Source organism: Episyrphus balteatus, chromosome 1, assembly GCF_945859705.1.
Source record: "Episyrphus balteatus chromosome 1, idEpiBalt1.1, whole genome shotgun sequence".
In the NCBI taxonomy this organism is placed as follows: domain Eukaryota; kingdom Metazoa; phylum Arthropoda; class Insecta; order Diptera; family Syrphidae; genus Episyrphus; species Episyrphus balteatus.
This window is the reverse complement of record NC_079134.1, coordinates 138,424,254-138,440,834: the sequence shown is the minus strand read 5'-3', so window position 1 is coordinate 138,440,834 and position 16,581 is coordinate 138,424,254. Positions and strand designations below refer to the sequence as shown.

At 36.4% G+C, this 16,581-nt stretch overlaps 1 protein-coding gene across 1 annotated transcript; it reads right to left on the bottom strand.

Moving 5' to 3' along the window:
• Nucleotides 1-1,175: 1,175 nt before the first annotated feature.
• Nucleotides 1,176-16,581, bottom strand: LOC129906435 (uncharacterized). Its single transcript, XM_055982213.1, has 3 exons — nucleotides 15,253-16,581; nucleotides 2,786-3,073; nucleotides 1,176-2,716 (listed from the first exon to the last, which is right to left on the bottom strand). Exons 1-3 carry the CDS (start codon nucleotides 15,296-15,298, stop codon nucleotides 1,209-1,211), a joined length of 1,842 nt encoding a protein of 613 aa, XP_055838188.1. The 5' UTR covers nucleotides 15,299-16,581; the 3' UTR covers nucleotides 1,176-1,208.

Genomic DNA, 16,581 nt, shown 5'->3' with positions numbered 1-16,581 from the left:
AAAGTGTCGAAACAAGTTTTGGTTTACAAATATGAGATCACACCGAACAGGCCTATGTATTCAGCTAAAAAAATCGCAAATTTATTTTTTTAAGATTTTCGAAAATTATCCAAGGGGTACCCCTTGTCTAAAAATTCGGAATTTTCAAAAATTTTCTCCAAATCCATCGAATGCGACATCAAAAGGATGGACTTTTTAAACTCTATTCATAACTGAAAACCAAAAGTTTGTAGGAGTTCGGGTTGCTGAATTATTTGCAATCGTAAAATTTAATTTTTCTTCATTCGAAAGCAGATATTTTCAGACCAAAGTGTCGAAAAATGTTTTGGTTTATAGATATGAGATCACAGTGAACAGGCCTGTGTATCCAGGTTAAAAAATCACAAATTTATTTTTTCAAGATTTTCGAAAATTATCTAAGGGGTACCCCTTGTCTAAAAAAACGGAATTTTCAAAAATTTTCTCCAAATCAATCGAAAGAGAAATCAAAAGAAAGGACTCTTAAGACTCTATTCATAACTGAAAACCAAAAGTTTGTAGGAGTTCGGGTTGCTGAATTATTTGCAATCGAAATATTTTTTCTTTCTTCATTCGGAAGCAGATATTTTCGGATAAAAGTGTCGAAACAAATTTTGGTTTACAAATATGAGATCACACCGAACAGGCCTATGTATTCAGCTAAAAAAATCACAAATTTATTTTTTAAAGATTTTCGAAAATTATCCAAGGGGTACCTACCCCTTGTCTAAAAATTCGGAATTTTCAAACATTTTCTCCAAATCCATCGAATGCGACATCAAAAGGATGGACTTTTTAAACTCTATACATAACTGAAAACCAAAAGTTTTTAGAAGTTCGGGTTGCTGAATTATTTGTTTATTTTTGAAATGCAGCTCTATCATATCTTTAGAATTTTTAGTTGTATCTTGAGCCGTTTAAAATTTTTTTTTTTTCAATACGGGCCACTGTGCGTTCGTATCCTTGTTAATATGCGTCGGTACCATGCCCAAAATTGGAAAATTCAAAACCCTCTGAAACCAAAACTACCAACCATAAACTTTTTTAGTCAAAGGCTTAATGGCCTTCTTATCTCTTTTCTCAAACTTTTTCATTGCCAGTAAAAAGATAACTTGTTCCATATTTTAAAATACTTTATTTTATTTTTCGATAGTTACAAGAAGCTCCTTCTTTTATTCTTTCTCTTATAATTACACCTTTTTCATAAAACTACTTGGACCAGTCATTATAGGCTCATAATTATTACAATCGCTCTCGAGGAAGGAACTCAACTTTGTATCTCCATGTCCTCCATTGAAAGCTTCTACGCTAAACATCGCAAGATGACCACTTGCTTCGAACTGATTGATTATCATATTAACTTTACTACCCTTGACATTAGTTGATGCTCCACCATTGGTGGGACTGATGAAATCCCCTTCAAAGCCATCGCATATCTCGAGATTATTCAATAGATTCTCCTTTTCGCTTTGTTTACATTTTGTCGGCGATGCTGTTGAACTTCTGGTCGATGATGTCGACTTGTTCAGACGATTCAAAAACCAATTTCGCGAAGACTTCTCTTGATTTGGAGATTTTGAGTGCTTTTGAGAGCTTTTGACAGCTTTTTTTTGTTCCTTCGTTGAAGGAGTGTGTTGTGGAGAGATAACCGAGGATTCTGAGTCTGATGATAGGGTCTTTTTAACGATCTTCTTCAGACGTTCCGGACTAGGTCCTGATGTTGAAAGTTGACTCGATAACTTACTATGGACATCTTTAACTTTTGTCTGAAAATCACTATTGTTGCGGGATATATCTAAAAGCTCTGCTGTTTCAGACTCTGAATTCACCGGAAGCGGTGGAGACTTTGGGATATCGTAGTCAAATTTTTTAGCCATGTTTGTGATGGATTTCTGTTTCTCTGGGATGTCTGGTCTGTCTGTACTATCTTCTTCCTTGCTTCGTTCGATAAGAAGCTCTGTTGGTTGATGCATGTTGTAGAGAGGAGAAGGTTCCTCGTAGATGCAATCGTTATTACTGTCGCTTCTAGTGCTTGTACTATCAGAAAAAGCTTTCTTTCTGATTGGTGGCGTTGGAAGCTTTCGCGGACTTTTAGTTGAAGCCAACTGTGTAGCTGCTGAATCTCCACGGATTACAGCTTCGATGGCATGAATCCATTCCTTAGCTTCAACTTCGGAATTACACTGGAAGACGTGTTTTTTGTTCGGATCTGGGGTTGTTATCTGGAAGCACAACTCTCGACGTTTTCCGTCGCCATAATGTTCGACTTCGACACCATGGGTTTTTAAATGTACGCTAAAAGCTGGACGTAAGGAAGTAACACCATCACAGTAACATAGCAGCCAGTCGGAAAGAATGCCGCAATAGCACTTTTTGCATTGATCAAAGAACAGCCTTTTTTCGATTCGCTGTAGTTGACCAAATTTTGTAGACTTTTGAATGGAGAGATGGGAGGCAGGGAGACCAGCATATGGACAGTCTGGAATTAGAGTGTTTTCTGTTTCTAAATTTACTTTGAGTCCCTCATCGGATTGAGGTGACTCATTACAAATATCGTAAATGCCTTTGTCTAAGATCTTATTCTCTTCGTTATCATCATCGTCGTCGTCTTCTTCGTTATCAGGTTCGCGATTTGGTTTTTGAATTGGATTTTCGATTATTTTCTGCTCCTGGAAATCGATATACTCAGTTGATATTGCTGTGAATTGAATAAAAATTAAAGATTAGAAGTGGACTTTAAGCTTTTAGAGAGCTTTTGAACTTTTACCTTTCTTTGGAGGAGTAGATGACATTTCCAAGTATGAGATTTCTTCCGAATCTACATGTTCCAGCATAGAACTTCTAGCACTTTTTGATGTTGACTTCTCGGGTGTTGAGAAACCATTTTGCACCACTTTGTGATTATTATTTGAGGAATCGCTGAAATGACTCAATATTCTTTCGCATCTTTCGAGAAATTTGCGATTTTGGTATTCGGAGGAGCTATCACCAAAAAGATTTACTGTGTTTTCATATTCTGTTGGTTCGATGGAGTGTTTTAAATGATCTCGGAGATCTGAAAATAGAACGGAAAAATCACTGTTAAAATTGCAGTGGAAAGGAACTTAATTCATCTAAAAAAAAAAATGGATGAAATATCGTAGATTTGAATAATAAATAAATATCATCTGAATATATTTTAAAATTTCAAATTAAACTTAAAAATTCTTAATTTATCAAACTGGGTACGTATTGAACATAAACCCCAGAATCGTACCTATAGCCCTTTTCCATTGGAGATGGTAGTTTACTCGTGAGTAGAAATCTACTACACCAACTACACTTTCGTATCTCCTCGAGTAGAAGATCGTGTGTTATTTGTAGTAATAGATCTACTCATTAGTAAACTACCACCTCCAATGGAACAATGGAAACTCAAGTCGTTGACTAAAGTCGACGACTAAAGATCGCCGACTTGAATATCCATGGTTATGCCGACGACATAAACTACCACCTCCAATGGAACAATGGAAACTCAAGTCGTTGACTAAAGTCGACGACTAAAGATCGCCGACTTGAATATCCATGGTTATGCCGACGACAAAAGTCGCAGACTAAAGTAGACGACTTAACCCTTAACTATAGTGGTGGGTCCAGGGGACCCACATCAACTTTTAAAAAGTTAATAAAAACCGTTGAAAATGAATTTTCTCTTTTTTTTTTTTTTTTTTTTATTTTTTTTTAAATTGTTATCTTTTGATGCTTAAAAACAAAATTTATAAAAAAATTCAATTTTGTATTTTATTTTATCATTTCAAAACACCACAAATTTTCACCACTATAGTTAAGGGTTAAGTAGACGACTTAAGTAGACGACTTAAGTAGACGACTTAAGTAGACGACTTAAGTAGACGACTTAAGTAGACGACAAAAGTCGACGACTAAAGTCGACGACTAAAGTCGACGACTAAAGCGACGACTAAAGTCGACGACAAAAGTCGACGACAAAAGTCGACGACAAAAGTCGACGACAAAAGTCGAAGACTAAAGTCGAAGACTAAAGTCGACGACAAAAGTCGACGACTAAAATCGACTACAAAAGTCGACGACAAAAGTCGACGACAAAAGTCGACGACAAAAGTCGACGACTAAAGTCGACGACAAAAGTCGACGACAAAAGTCGACGACAAAAGTCGACGACAAAAGTCGACGACAAAAGTCGACGACAAAAGTCGAAGACTAAAGTCGAAGACTAAAGTCGACGACAAAAGTCGACGACAAAAGTCGACGACAAAAGTCGACGACTAAAATCGACTACAAAAGTCGACGACAAAAGTCGACGACAAAAGTCGACGACAAAAGTCGACGACAAAAGTCGACGACAAAAGTCGACGACAAAAGTCGAAGACTAAAGTCGACGACAAAAGTCGATGATAAAAGTCGACGACAAAGTCGACGACAAAGTCGACGACTAAAATCGACGACCAAAGTCGACGACTAAAGTCGACGACAAAAGTCGACGACAAAAGTCGAAGACTAAAGTCGACGACAAAAGACTAAAGTCGACGACAAAAGTCGACGACAAAAGTCGACGACAAAAGTCGGCGACTAAAGTCGAAGACTAAAGTCGACGACAAAAGTCGAAGACTAAAGTCGACGACAAAAGTCGACGACAAAAGTCGACGACAAAAGTCAACGACAAAAGTCGACGACAAAAGTCGACGACAAAAGTCGACGACAAAAGTCGACGACAAAGGTCGACGACAAAAGTCGACGACAAAAGTCGACGACAAAAGTCGACGGCAAAAGTCGACGACAAAAGTCGACGAAAAAAGTCGACGACAAAAGTCGACGACAAAAGTCGACGACAAAAGTCGACGACAAAAGTCGACGACAAAAGTCGACGACTAAAATCAACGACAAAAGTCGACGACAAAAGTCGACGGCAAAAGTCGACGACAAAAGTCGACGACTAAAATCGACGACAAAAGTCGACGACTAAAGTTGACGACTAAAGTCGACTACAAAAGTCGACGACAAAAGTCGACGACTAAAGTCGACGACTAAAGTCGACGACAAAAGTCGACGACAAAAGTCGACGACTAAAGTCGACGACAAAAGTCGACGACAAAAGTCGACGACTAAAATCGACTACAAAAGTCGACGACAAAAGTCGACGACAAAAGTCGACGACAAAAGTCAACGACAAAAGTCGACGACAAAAGTCGACGACAAAAGTCGACGACAAAAGTCGACGACAAAAGTCGACAACAAAAGTCGAAGACAAAAGTCGAAGACTAAAGTCGACGACAAAAGTCGAAGACTAAAGTCGACGACAAAAGTCGACAGCAAAAGTCGACGACAAAAGTCGGCGACTAAAGTCGAAGACTAAAGTCGACGACAAAAGTCGAAGACTAAAGTCGACGACAAAAGTCGACGACAAAAGTCGACGACAAAAGTCGACGACAAAAGTCGACGACAAAAGTCGACGACAAAAGTCGATGATAAAAGTCGACGACAAAGTCGACGACTAAAATCGACGACCAAAGTCGACGACTAAAGTCGTCGACAAAAGTCGACGACAAAAGTCGACGGCAAAAGTCGACGACAAAAGTCGACGACAAAAGTCGACGACAAAAGTCGACGACAAAAGTCGACGACAAAAGTCGACGACAAAAGTCGACGACAAAAGTCGACGACAAAAGTCGACGATAAAAGTCGACGACTAAAATCGACGACAAAAGTCGACGGCAAAAGTCGACGACAAAAGTCGACGACTAAAATCGAAGACTAAAGTCGACGACAAAAGTCGAAGACTAAAGTCGACGACAAAAGTCGAAGACTAAAGTCGACGACAAAAGTCGACGACAAAAGTCGACGACAAAAGTCGACGACAAAAGTCGACGACAAAAGTCGACGACAAAAGTCGACGACAAAAGTCGACGACAAAAGTCGACGACAAAAGTCGACGACAAAAGTCGACGATAAAAGTCGACGACTTAAATCGACGACAAAAGTCGACGACAAAAGTCGACGACAAAAGTCGACGACAAAAGTCGACGACAAAAGTCGACGACAAAAGTCGACGACAAAAGTCGACGACAAAAGTCGACGACTAAAGTCGACGACAAAAGTCGGCGACTAAAGTCGACGACAAAAGTCGACGGCAAAAGTCGACGACAAAAGTCGACGAAAAAAGTCGACGACAAAAGTCGACGACTAAAATCGACGACAAAAGTCGAAGACTAAAGTCAACGACTAAAGTCGAAGATTAAAGTCGACGACTAAAGTCGAAGAATAAAGTCGACGACAAAAGTCGACGACTAAAGTCGACGACAAAAGTCGGCGACTAAAGTCGACGACAAAAGTCGACGGCAAAAGTCGACGACAAAAGTCGACGAAAAAAGTCGACGACAAAAGTCGACGACTAAAATCGACGACAAAAGTCGAAGACTAAAGTCAACGACTAAAGTCGAAGATTAAAGTCGACGACTAAAGTCGAAGACTAAAGTCGACGACAAAAGTCGAAGACTAAAGTCGACGACAAAAGTCGAAGACTAAAGTCGACGACAAAAGTCGAAGACTAAAGTCGATGACTAAAGTCGACGACAAAAGTCGAAGACTAAAGTCGACGAATAAAGTCGAAGACTAAAGTCGACGACTAAAGTCGACGACAAAAGTCGACGACTAAAGCGACGACTAAAGTCGACGACAAAAGTCGACGACAAAAGTCGACGACAAAAGTCGACGACAAAAGTCGAAGACTAAAGTCGAAGACTAAAGTCGAAGACTAAAGTCGAAGACTAAAGTCGACGACAAAAGTCGACGACTAAAATCGACTACAAAAGTCGACGACAAAAGTCGACGACAAAAGTCGACGACAAAAGTCGACGACAAAAGTCGACGACTAAAGTCGACGACAAAAGTCGACGACAAAAGTCGACGACAAAAGTCGACGACAAAAGTCGACGACAAAAGTCGACGACAAAAGTCGACGACAAAAGTCGACGACAAAAGTCGAAGACTAAAGTCGAAGACTAAAGTCGACGACAAAAGTCGACGACAAAAGTCGACGACAAAAGTCGACGACTAAAATCGACTACAAAAGTCGACGACAAAAGTCGACGACAAAAGTCGACGACAAAAGTCGACGACAAAAGTCGACGACAAAAGTCGACGACAAAAGTCGAAGACTAAAGTCGACGACAAAAGTCGATGATAAAAGTCGACGACAAAGTCGACGACAAAGTCGACGACTAAAATCGACGACCAAAGTCGACGACTAAAGTCGACGACAAAAGTCGACGACAAAAGTCGAAGACTAAAGTCGACGACAAAAGACTAAAGTCGACGACAAAAGTCGACGACAAAAGTCGACGACAAAAGTCGGCGACTAAAGTCGAAGACTAAAGTCGACGACAAAAGTCGAAGACTAAAGTCGACGACAAAAGTCGACGACAAAAGTCGACGACAAAAGTCGACGACAAAAGTCGACGACAAAAGTCGACGACAAAAGTCGACGACAAAAGTCGACGACAAAAGTCGACGACAAAGGTCGACGACAAAAGTCGACGACAAAAGTCGACGACAAAAGTCGACGGCAAAAGTCGACGACAAAAGTCGACGAAAAAAGTCGACATTAAAGATGATTTATTGACCAATTTAGAGTTTATAATCGAAAGAAGTGGAAAAGATTAAAATCTTATATTCCTTTGGCTAAAGCCAAAGGAATATAAGATTTTAATCTTTTCCACTTCTTTCGATTATGAAAAAAGTCGACGACAAAAGTCGACGACAAAAGTCGACGACAAAAGTCGACGACAAAAGTCGACGACAAAAGTCGACGACAAAAGTCGACGACTAAAATCAACGACAAAAGTCGACGACAAAAGTCGACGGCAAAAGTCGACGACAAAAGTCGATGACTAAAATCGACGACAAAAGTCGACGACTAAAATCGACGACAAAAGTCGACGACTAAAGTTGACGACTAAAGTCGACTACAAAAGTCGACGACAAAAGTCGACGACTAAAGTCGACGACTAAAGTCGACGACAAAAGTCGACGACTAAAGTCGACGACAAAAGTCGACGACTAAAGTCGACGACAAAAGTCGACGACAAAAGTCGACGACTAAAATCGACTACAAAAGTCGACGACAAAAGTCGACGACAAAAGTCGACGACAAAAGTCGACGACAAAAGTCAACGACAAAAGTCGACGACAAAAGTCGACGACAAAAGTCGACGACAAAAGTCGACGACAAAAGTCGACGACAAAAGTCGACAACAAAAGTCGAAGACAAAAGTCGAAGACTAAAGTCGACGACAAAAGTCGAAGACTAAAGTCGACGACAAAAGTCGACAGCAAAAGTCGACGACAAAAGTCGGCGACTAAAGTCGAAGACTAAAGTCGACGACAAAAGTCGAAGACTAAAGTCGACGACAAAAGTCGACGACAAAAGTCGACGACAAAAGTCGACGACAAAAGTCGACGACAAAAGTCGATGATAAAAGTCGACGACAAAGTCGACGACTAAAATCGACGACCAAAGTCGACGACTAAAGTCGTCGATAAAAGTCGACGACAAAAGTCGACGGCAAAAGTCGACGACAAAAGTCGACGACAAAAGTCGACGACAAAAGTCGACGACAAAAGTCGACGACAAAAGTCGACGATAAAAGTCGACGACTAAAATCGACGACAAAAGTCGACGACAAAAGTCGACGGCAAAAGTCGACGACTAAAATCGAAGACTAAAGTCGACGACAAAAGTCGAAGACTAAAGTCGACGACTAAAGTCGAAGACTAAAGTCGACGACAAAAGTCGAAGACTAAAGTCGACGACAAAAGTCGACGACAAAAGTCGACGACAAAAGTCGACGACAAAAGTCGACGACAAAAGTCGACGACAAAAGTCGACGACAAAAGTCGACGATAAAAGTCGACGACTTAAATCGACGACAAAAGTCGACGACAAAAGTCGACGACAAAAGTCGACGACAAAAGTCGACGACAAAAGTCGACGACAAAAGTCGACGACAAAAGTCGACGACAAAAGTCGACGACAAAAGTCGACGACTAAAGTCGACGACAAAAGTCGGCGACTAAAGTCGACGACAAAAGTCGACGGCAAAAGTCGACGACAAAAGTCGACGAAAAAAGTCGACGACAAAAGTCGACGACTAAAATCGACGACAAAAGTCGAAGACTAAAGTCGACGAATAAAGTCGAAGACTAAAGTCGACGACAAAAGTCGAAGACTAAAGTCGACGACAAAAGTCGACAGCAAAAGTCGACGACAAAAGTCGGCGACTAAAGTCGAAGACTAAAGTCGACGACAAAAGTCGAAGACTAAAGTCGACGACAAAAGTCGACGACAAAAGTCGACGACAAAAGTCGACGACAAAAGTCGACGACAAAAGTCGATGATAAAAGTCGACGACAAAGTCGACGACTAAAATCGACGACCAAAGTCGACGACTAAAGTCGACGGCAAAAGTCGACGACAAAAGTCGACGACAAAAGTCGACGACAAAAGTCGACGACAAAAGTCGACGACAAAAGTCGACGATAAAAGTCGACGACTAAAATCGACGACAAAAGTCGACGACAAAAGTCGACGGCAAAAGTCGACGACAAAAGTCGACGACTAAAATCGAAGACTAAAGTCGACGACAAAAGTCGAAGACTAAAGTCGACGACAAAAGTCGAAGACTAAAGTCGACGACAAAAGTCGACGACAAAAGTCGACGACAAAAGTCGACGACAAAAGTCGACGACAAAAGTCGACGACAAAAGTCGACGACAAAAGTCGACGACAAAAGTCGACGACAAAAGTCGACGATAAAAGTCGACGACTTAAATCGACGACAAAAGTCGACGACAAAAGTCGACGACAAAAGTCGACGACAAAAGTCGACGACAAAAGTCGACGACAAAAGTCGACGACAAAAGTCGACGACAAAAGTCGACAACTCAAGTCGACGACAAAAGTCGGCGACTAAAGTCGACGACAAAAGTCGACGGCAAAAGTCGACGACAAAAGTCGACGAAAAAAGTCGACGACAAAAGTCGACGACTAAAATCGACGACAAAAGTCGAAGACTAAAGTCAACGACTAAAGTCGAAGATTAAAGTCGACGACTAAAGTCGAAGAATAAAGTCGACGACAAAAGTCGACGAGAAAAGTCGAAGACTAGAGACGACGACTAAAGTCGACGACAAAAGTCGAAGACTAAAGTCGACGACAAAAGTCGAAGACTAAAGTCGACGACAAAAGTCGAAGACTAAAGTCGATGACTAAAGTCGACGACAAAAGTCGAAGACTAAAGTCGACGAATAAAGTCGAAGACTAAAGTCGACGACTAAAGTCGACGACAAAAGTCGAAGACTAAAGTCGACGACAAAAGTCGAAGACTAAAGTCGCTTTTAAAATTGTTTCATAATATCTAGAAACCTATACAGGGTGTCCGGTAAAAAATGGATAAGCCTGAAATAGCTGATAGCTAAACTTATAACTGTACTAAAACCAAAAAATAAAGGCTACCGAACGTGTTGCTATGTCAGTTTTCTTTTTGAGAAATGTAAAATGATTTTGAAATAAAATATAAGAGATATAGATAAGTTAAGTATCTTGTATGTACCAACTTAATGACTTTTTTTAAACTACATTCTCTATTCAATAACGGTAAGCAAAAATTTATTCTCGTTCTTGTTCGGTTTAATGTTACACGATCTAGCCACTTGACGCATTTCATAGAAGTGAATCACTCTGAATATATTATTTCATCAAATATCTGTACCAGTCTAAAGAACATTCCCACCACATAAAGTAACACGCTTACTGATTAATGAAATCTATCCCATCTGGTAAAATGACATCATACAAGTAAGTGCAAATACTTAAATGGAATCATATTGAAATACCTACTCCTCATACAAAAATTAGATCAAAAAGCTTTTCGCAATCTTCCAGAAACACGAACAAAGTAAATTTGTGTACATTTCCATTGTTGTTCTTCTTTTCCATGCAGCTCATATTTTTACTGACCAAACCGGACCAGTAATTAACTTTTGTAGTTAATTGCTGCCGGAAGTTGTGCGGAGGTTCATAATGAAAAGGTAGTTAACATAAATGCACATTAACAAAAGGAAACAAAATAAATTTCTTTTAGATTGTGGCGACATTCTTTCTTTGTATTTATTTTCTTGTGATCTTAGGTAAAAAGATTTAATTTGTAGAATAAATTAATAGCCCAACCTTTCATTACATTACACATTATTTACTTTTGTGCGCTGTTAGTTCGTAAATCAAACCGATTTAGAGAAATCTTTTTTAATTCTTGAATTTCACTAAAACCCACCAAAGTTTAAGTGTCATTACAAGTCGGTAGTTGTGGTACCTAGTCATCATAAACCACAATTTAACCTTCTTAAGTTGAGGTTTCTGGTAACTAAGAGGTACTTCAACTGTCTGGGAATAGACACATAGACGTACCTATGTTTTTCTTTTTATCAATACAGTCTAGTTCGCTTGAGTAGATACACTTAGGAATTCAAATAACACTTTATTATGATTGCACTTATTGATTAGTTAAATAAACATATCTATTGGTTGGTGCGGAAGTTAATTTTTTGTTCATTGGCTATGGAATATCAGGAAAATGGTGAGAAGTCTTACACTTTATTTTTTATTAAACATTTTTTTTAATATGATCTTGCTAAGGTGTGGGACAGTTTTAAAAACTCTCTGAAGGCAATTTTGAGGGTACGAAAGTTTCCGATCTCCTTCTGGGTATCTCTGGACTATACCATATACCTAAGTAATTTATCAAAATGATGCTTTTACCTAATCTTTTGTTAAGCTTTTAATAAACAGTAAAATCAAAATCATTCTAATATTCGGAAATAACTATTTTTTTTATATACTGTCAATTGAATGGAAAAAGTTACACATACGCCACAGTGTCCAATAACTTCTAATTAATTAAGTATCTACTAAAAAATATCATCAATAAAAGGTATTCATTGACAAAAAAAAACACGACTTGGTCAGTGCGTCCCACAACGAATTACTTTGTGGCCCTGTCCACATTTTTATTAATTTTGAGTTTTAGATTATAATTTAGATTTTACACATGCACCTCCTTTTTTTCCTAATCAACAAATAAATATGGGACAAAACCAAACAAAATAACAAATTTTATAAGATCTCGTGGTTTAAATCAGGGTAAGTTATGTGATTTCTTAAAGTGAACTAGGAAGCGAATATTCTGAGTTAACCTACAAACGATTCTGGGGCTTGGGAATTTTTTTAGTTTTTAATGATAAAAGTCTTTAAACCAGGATGTCTTTGTCTTGATATCTTAAATGGTTGCAGAGTTTATAATTCATGATACCTACCTAGATATAGCAAAACATTTATCTGAGTTAAACTCAAAACTGCGAGGAAAATTCATAGGAAAGAATATGTGAACAAATGCAACATTCAAATGCAAATGTGCATTCAAATGCAACCTAGCTCTTTTGGAACATCAGAAGATAAACCAGGATTTTACGTATCAAAAATACTACGCAAAAAAATCTAAACTATAAAATTGAATACGAAAAAGGCTTGCAGAATATTTCTTGAAAGACAAGTTCTCTTGATTTTTTTCGATTTGTTCCATAAACATAGAATTAATGCCGAATCATGTGAAAATGGAGGAAAGCGATTCCTAGTTTGACTACGAAGTAAGTTCCAAATTCGTTAAAATGCCCTATTTTACCTATAAAAATTGTAGCTTAACATGTTCTGCAGCCTACAAAAATTTTTATCTCGCTTTTTTGGCTCCTTGTAACCATTGAGTTTGACATGCCTGGCCTAAACAGATGGACCGATTAACGTCAAACTTGGTATGTAACGTTATTTGGTGACTCACCACTCTCTAGAGGGATTTTTGGAATTTACCGATTTTATAAAATTTGAAATTTGTTAAAACAAAAAATTATTTAGTTATATAAAAAAATAGTTTTTTTTTGAACGGCTCTAACGATTTAGAATTTTTTTTTCTTAATACCTATGCATCTCAATAAATCAAATGAAATTTCATACTTGTTTTGGAGAGCAATTTGATTTCAGATGTTGTTTAATTCCTTTGGAAAACGGTTTTATGTGTTTACAAAATTTTTTTTAATTGCATTAACTATATTTCTATACAAAAAGTCCTAACAATTCTAGCAACTTTAATCCTAGGATCACGTTCGTGCGACCTAGTCGTGCATTTTATTTTGTTTGTACATATGATTTTTTATGGAATTTTGAAAATCGTTTTTTTGTTTGTTTTTAATGTCTTAGAAAAGAGGAGCCATTTTTGTCTTAGAAATTCTGCACTTTGCTTACAATTATTGCTTTTTTTTTATATCAAATGAGAATATTGTTGATTATACTCCGAAGAAGTGTACTAGATTTTTTACTTGCTCTATAGGGCAAGTATTGGTTTCGCATCAAAAAAGGTTTTAATAAAACACCAACATTACGATGATTCCGCCCGTCTGTGCGTCCATCTGTATAGGTACACATTTTTACAGTCTAAACGGGTAAACGGATTTTTTTTCAAATTTGTTACAGATGATTCTAATGGAATTCTGAAAGTTATTTCTTTTTGTTTTTGTGTAGGTACCTCTCATAATAATTTTTTTGAGTTTTTGAAATCTTCTCGAAATCGGCTCCATCAATTTTGATTAAACTTTGCACACGTAATATTCAATACAATAATTGCAAAATAAATTCATTTTTGGTTTTTCTCAAAAAGTCAAATAACAAAAAAAATTTCTTGAACCAAATTTCTTTAAAATGTATAGCTATACACAGAAAAAAAAATAACTATTTTAATAGGTAGTCAAAAGCGGGATAACTATTTTAAATAGTCATTATTGACTATTTAAATAGTCACATATATCTATTTTAATAGTCAAATTGACTATTTAATTTAGAGAATATGAGTACTTCGATTGACTAGGTATTAATAGTCCCGATATTTACAAGTTTACAAGTTATGTTACTACCATAAAAGTGTTTTAAAGTTCAAGAGCAGGTAGGTACGTGCGACCTAGTCGTTCATATTATTTTAACTAGTTACATCTTGTTCCATAGGAAACAACGTTCAAATTTAGAAAAACCAGGTGCATTTATGTAAGTATAATTTCGTATTCTCTTGAAACTAATCTGGCTCGGTTTTCAAGGCCGCTAGCGTAAATTATAAAATAAGTGTTTGCGGTGAAAAAAAATAGGTATTGAAATTTTCTTTTGAAAAATTAATTTTTCGAAAACGGTTGAAAGTTTGGTTTTTACTTTTTAGTTGAAGTAAAAAAAAATGTCACTAAAAATTAAATTTATTTTTGTTTTTTTTTTTAATTAAATTATCATAAAAATACAGGGGTCGCATTACGGCACACGATTACGATTATAAGTTAACGTTTTGTTTATTTTTGTCTCTATTTAATTATTAGAAAACGATAGGGACACATAGCAACCATTCGTTAACGAACTTATGCCGTAATTCGACCCCAGATTTTTATTTTTTTTCCAGAAAGCCAAACTATATACCTAATAAAAGAATAAATTAAATCTAGTTGTATTCTTTTGTTGCAGCTCAAATTAATTTTAGAAATTGTTTAATTTTAAGGACGAATTTTAGGTTTTTGTTTTATTATATTTATTTGTCGTGGGAGAAATAAAATTGAATCAACTTTTTTGAATTAAAAAAAAAAAACATTTAAAATAAGAAAATTTCCTCCAATTTGGGTTACTAGGTGGGTAAGAGGCTTAAACAATCTAAACTACATAAAGTCCCAATTTATTCACTCTCCATTATATTTAAAATCTCCATTAAAAATTAAAAATCTGTCAAATCGCATACAAATGGCTTTTTAAATGGTGACTTTAAATTTAATGGAGTGTGAATAAATTGAGCCTAATTCTAAAACCTATAAGATGAATTCAATCTACCTTACAGTCAATTCTAAAATTTCAAATGTCTATAACCAAGTGCACCGTATTGTAAACACGTAGATACCTTCCAATAAAAACTTTAATAGACTAATGTTTACCCATTTTTATTTTTATTATTATTATTTGCTTGAGTGATTTTTATATTAAAACAAAACCACAAAATACCTATAAATCATAAGGATATACTTATTCTCATGTAATTGCATCAATACTCCACCCTAAATATCATTTCACTGCAGAAAAGAAGATATAAAACTTACCAAATAAAAACTGCTCTATTTCATTCCGATGACAATTCAAATCCATCTTTTCTGTCTATGCGTGTGTGTAAATCCAAAATGACAGTGACAGACAATAATAATAATAATTCCACTGTTAATTTATTAGTTTCACAATCACTATATTTGTTGAATAGAAATTTATTATTACAATTCTCCTCTTGACTTCAAATATTATCATTTCTATTCAATAATCACATTATTTAGATATGGTAATGGATCGTGAGATACTTTTTTTTCTCGATATGAGATATGACTTTCCCGACACACAAAAGATACTTTTGTATCTAATTTATAATATGCACTTAACATGCCCTCCCACTGAGACGGTATAGGGTAGGTAGAGGTTTACTAAACACACATCATCTTCAGAGAGATAGTTTTTTCGTTACTTTTTATTTTTGACTCTGATTTTAACATTGAACAGAGAATTCTTTTTTGTCTTTTTCAATATGTTTATGAGATATTTTAATTGCTTTCCAAGAAAATATTTTCTTCAATTGATGAGTTAATTTTTGTACAAAGAGAAACAATTAACCGAGTTACATTCGTGTCAATCAATAAAAATTAAAATTACCAACGACGACTGACGACAATCATATTATCGTCCATCGTCTTCGAGATGAGATGATTATTTATTATTTTATAAAAAGTTCTTGGTGTCTTTTGTATCTTTTTGTTGAATGAGAACGCACAAACGAAAAATAAAAAATAAATCTTTGTATCTTCCGGTTTAAAAGATATTCTGATAGTTTAAATCGAATTTTCACATTAAACTATTTTGTTGTTTTCTTTATAATTTTATTGATTCCAGCGTAACTTTTTGCAGCTATACCATAAATATTATTCAGACAACAGAGAATTAAAAAATTAAATTAAACAAAAAACAAAACAAAAAAATAAATTAAAATCCACAAAAGGAAGGAGGAGAAATCGCACACAGACCATTTGCGGCTTAAATCGAATCGAGCAATATGCTAACAAAAAATTTTTGTATCTTTTTTTTTTGTTTTTCTTTTATTCTTTAAAATGTATTTTTCATTATAATTAAAAAAAAATTTCTGTGCGCCGGAGACCTCAATCCAGAATAGAATTATTATTATATTCTATTATACTCTTGGTGGTGGTCATCGACTATGAAATTTACAATACAAAACGAACGAACAGAATGACACAATGGAACACAGAGAGACTCCCAATAGAATTATATTGTTCATCCACACTCTATTATACGATATTACATACTATACTACTGGTCTGGTAGTTCGATTCGATCCAACTGATGTCTGACTATAATAATATCCCGTACAG

Excerpts from the sequence above, each read along its gene's own strand:
- LOC129906435 (XM_055982213.1), bottom strand. The coding sequence starts at position 15,298 with ATGGATTTGAATTGTCATCGGAATGAAATAGAGCAGTTTTTATTTG. Across the intron at positions 3,074-15,252 it reads AATAGAGCAGTTTTTATTTG|ATCTCCGAGATCATTTAAAA; the intron begins GTAAGTTTTATA and ends TTCTATTTTCAG. Across the intron at positions 2,717-2,785 it reads ATCTACTCCTCCAAAGAAAG|CAATATCAACTGAGTATATC; the intron begins GTAAAAGTTCAA and ends TTCAATTCACAG.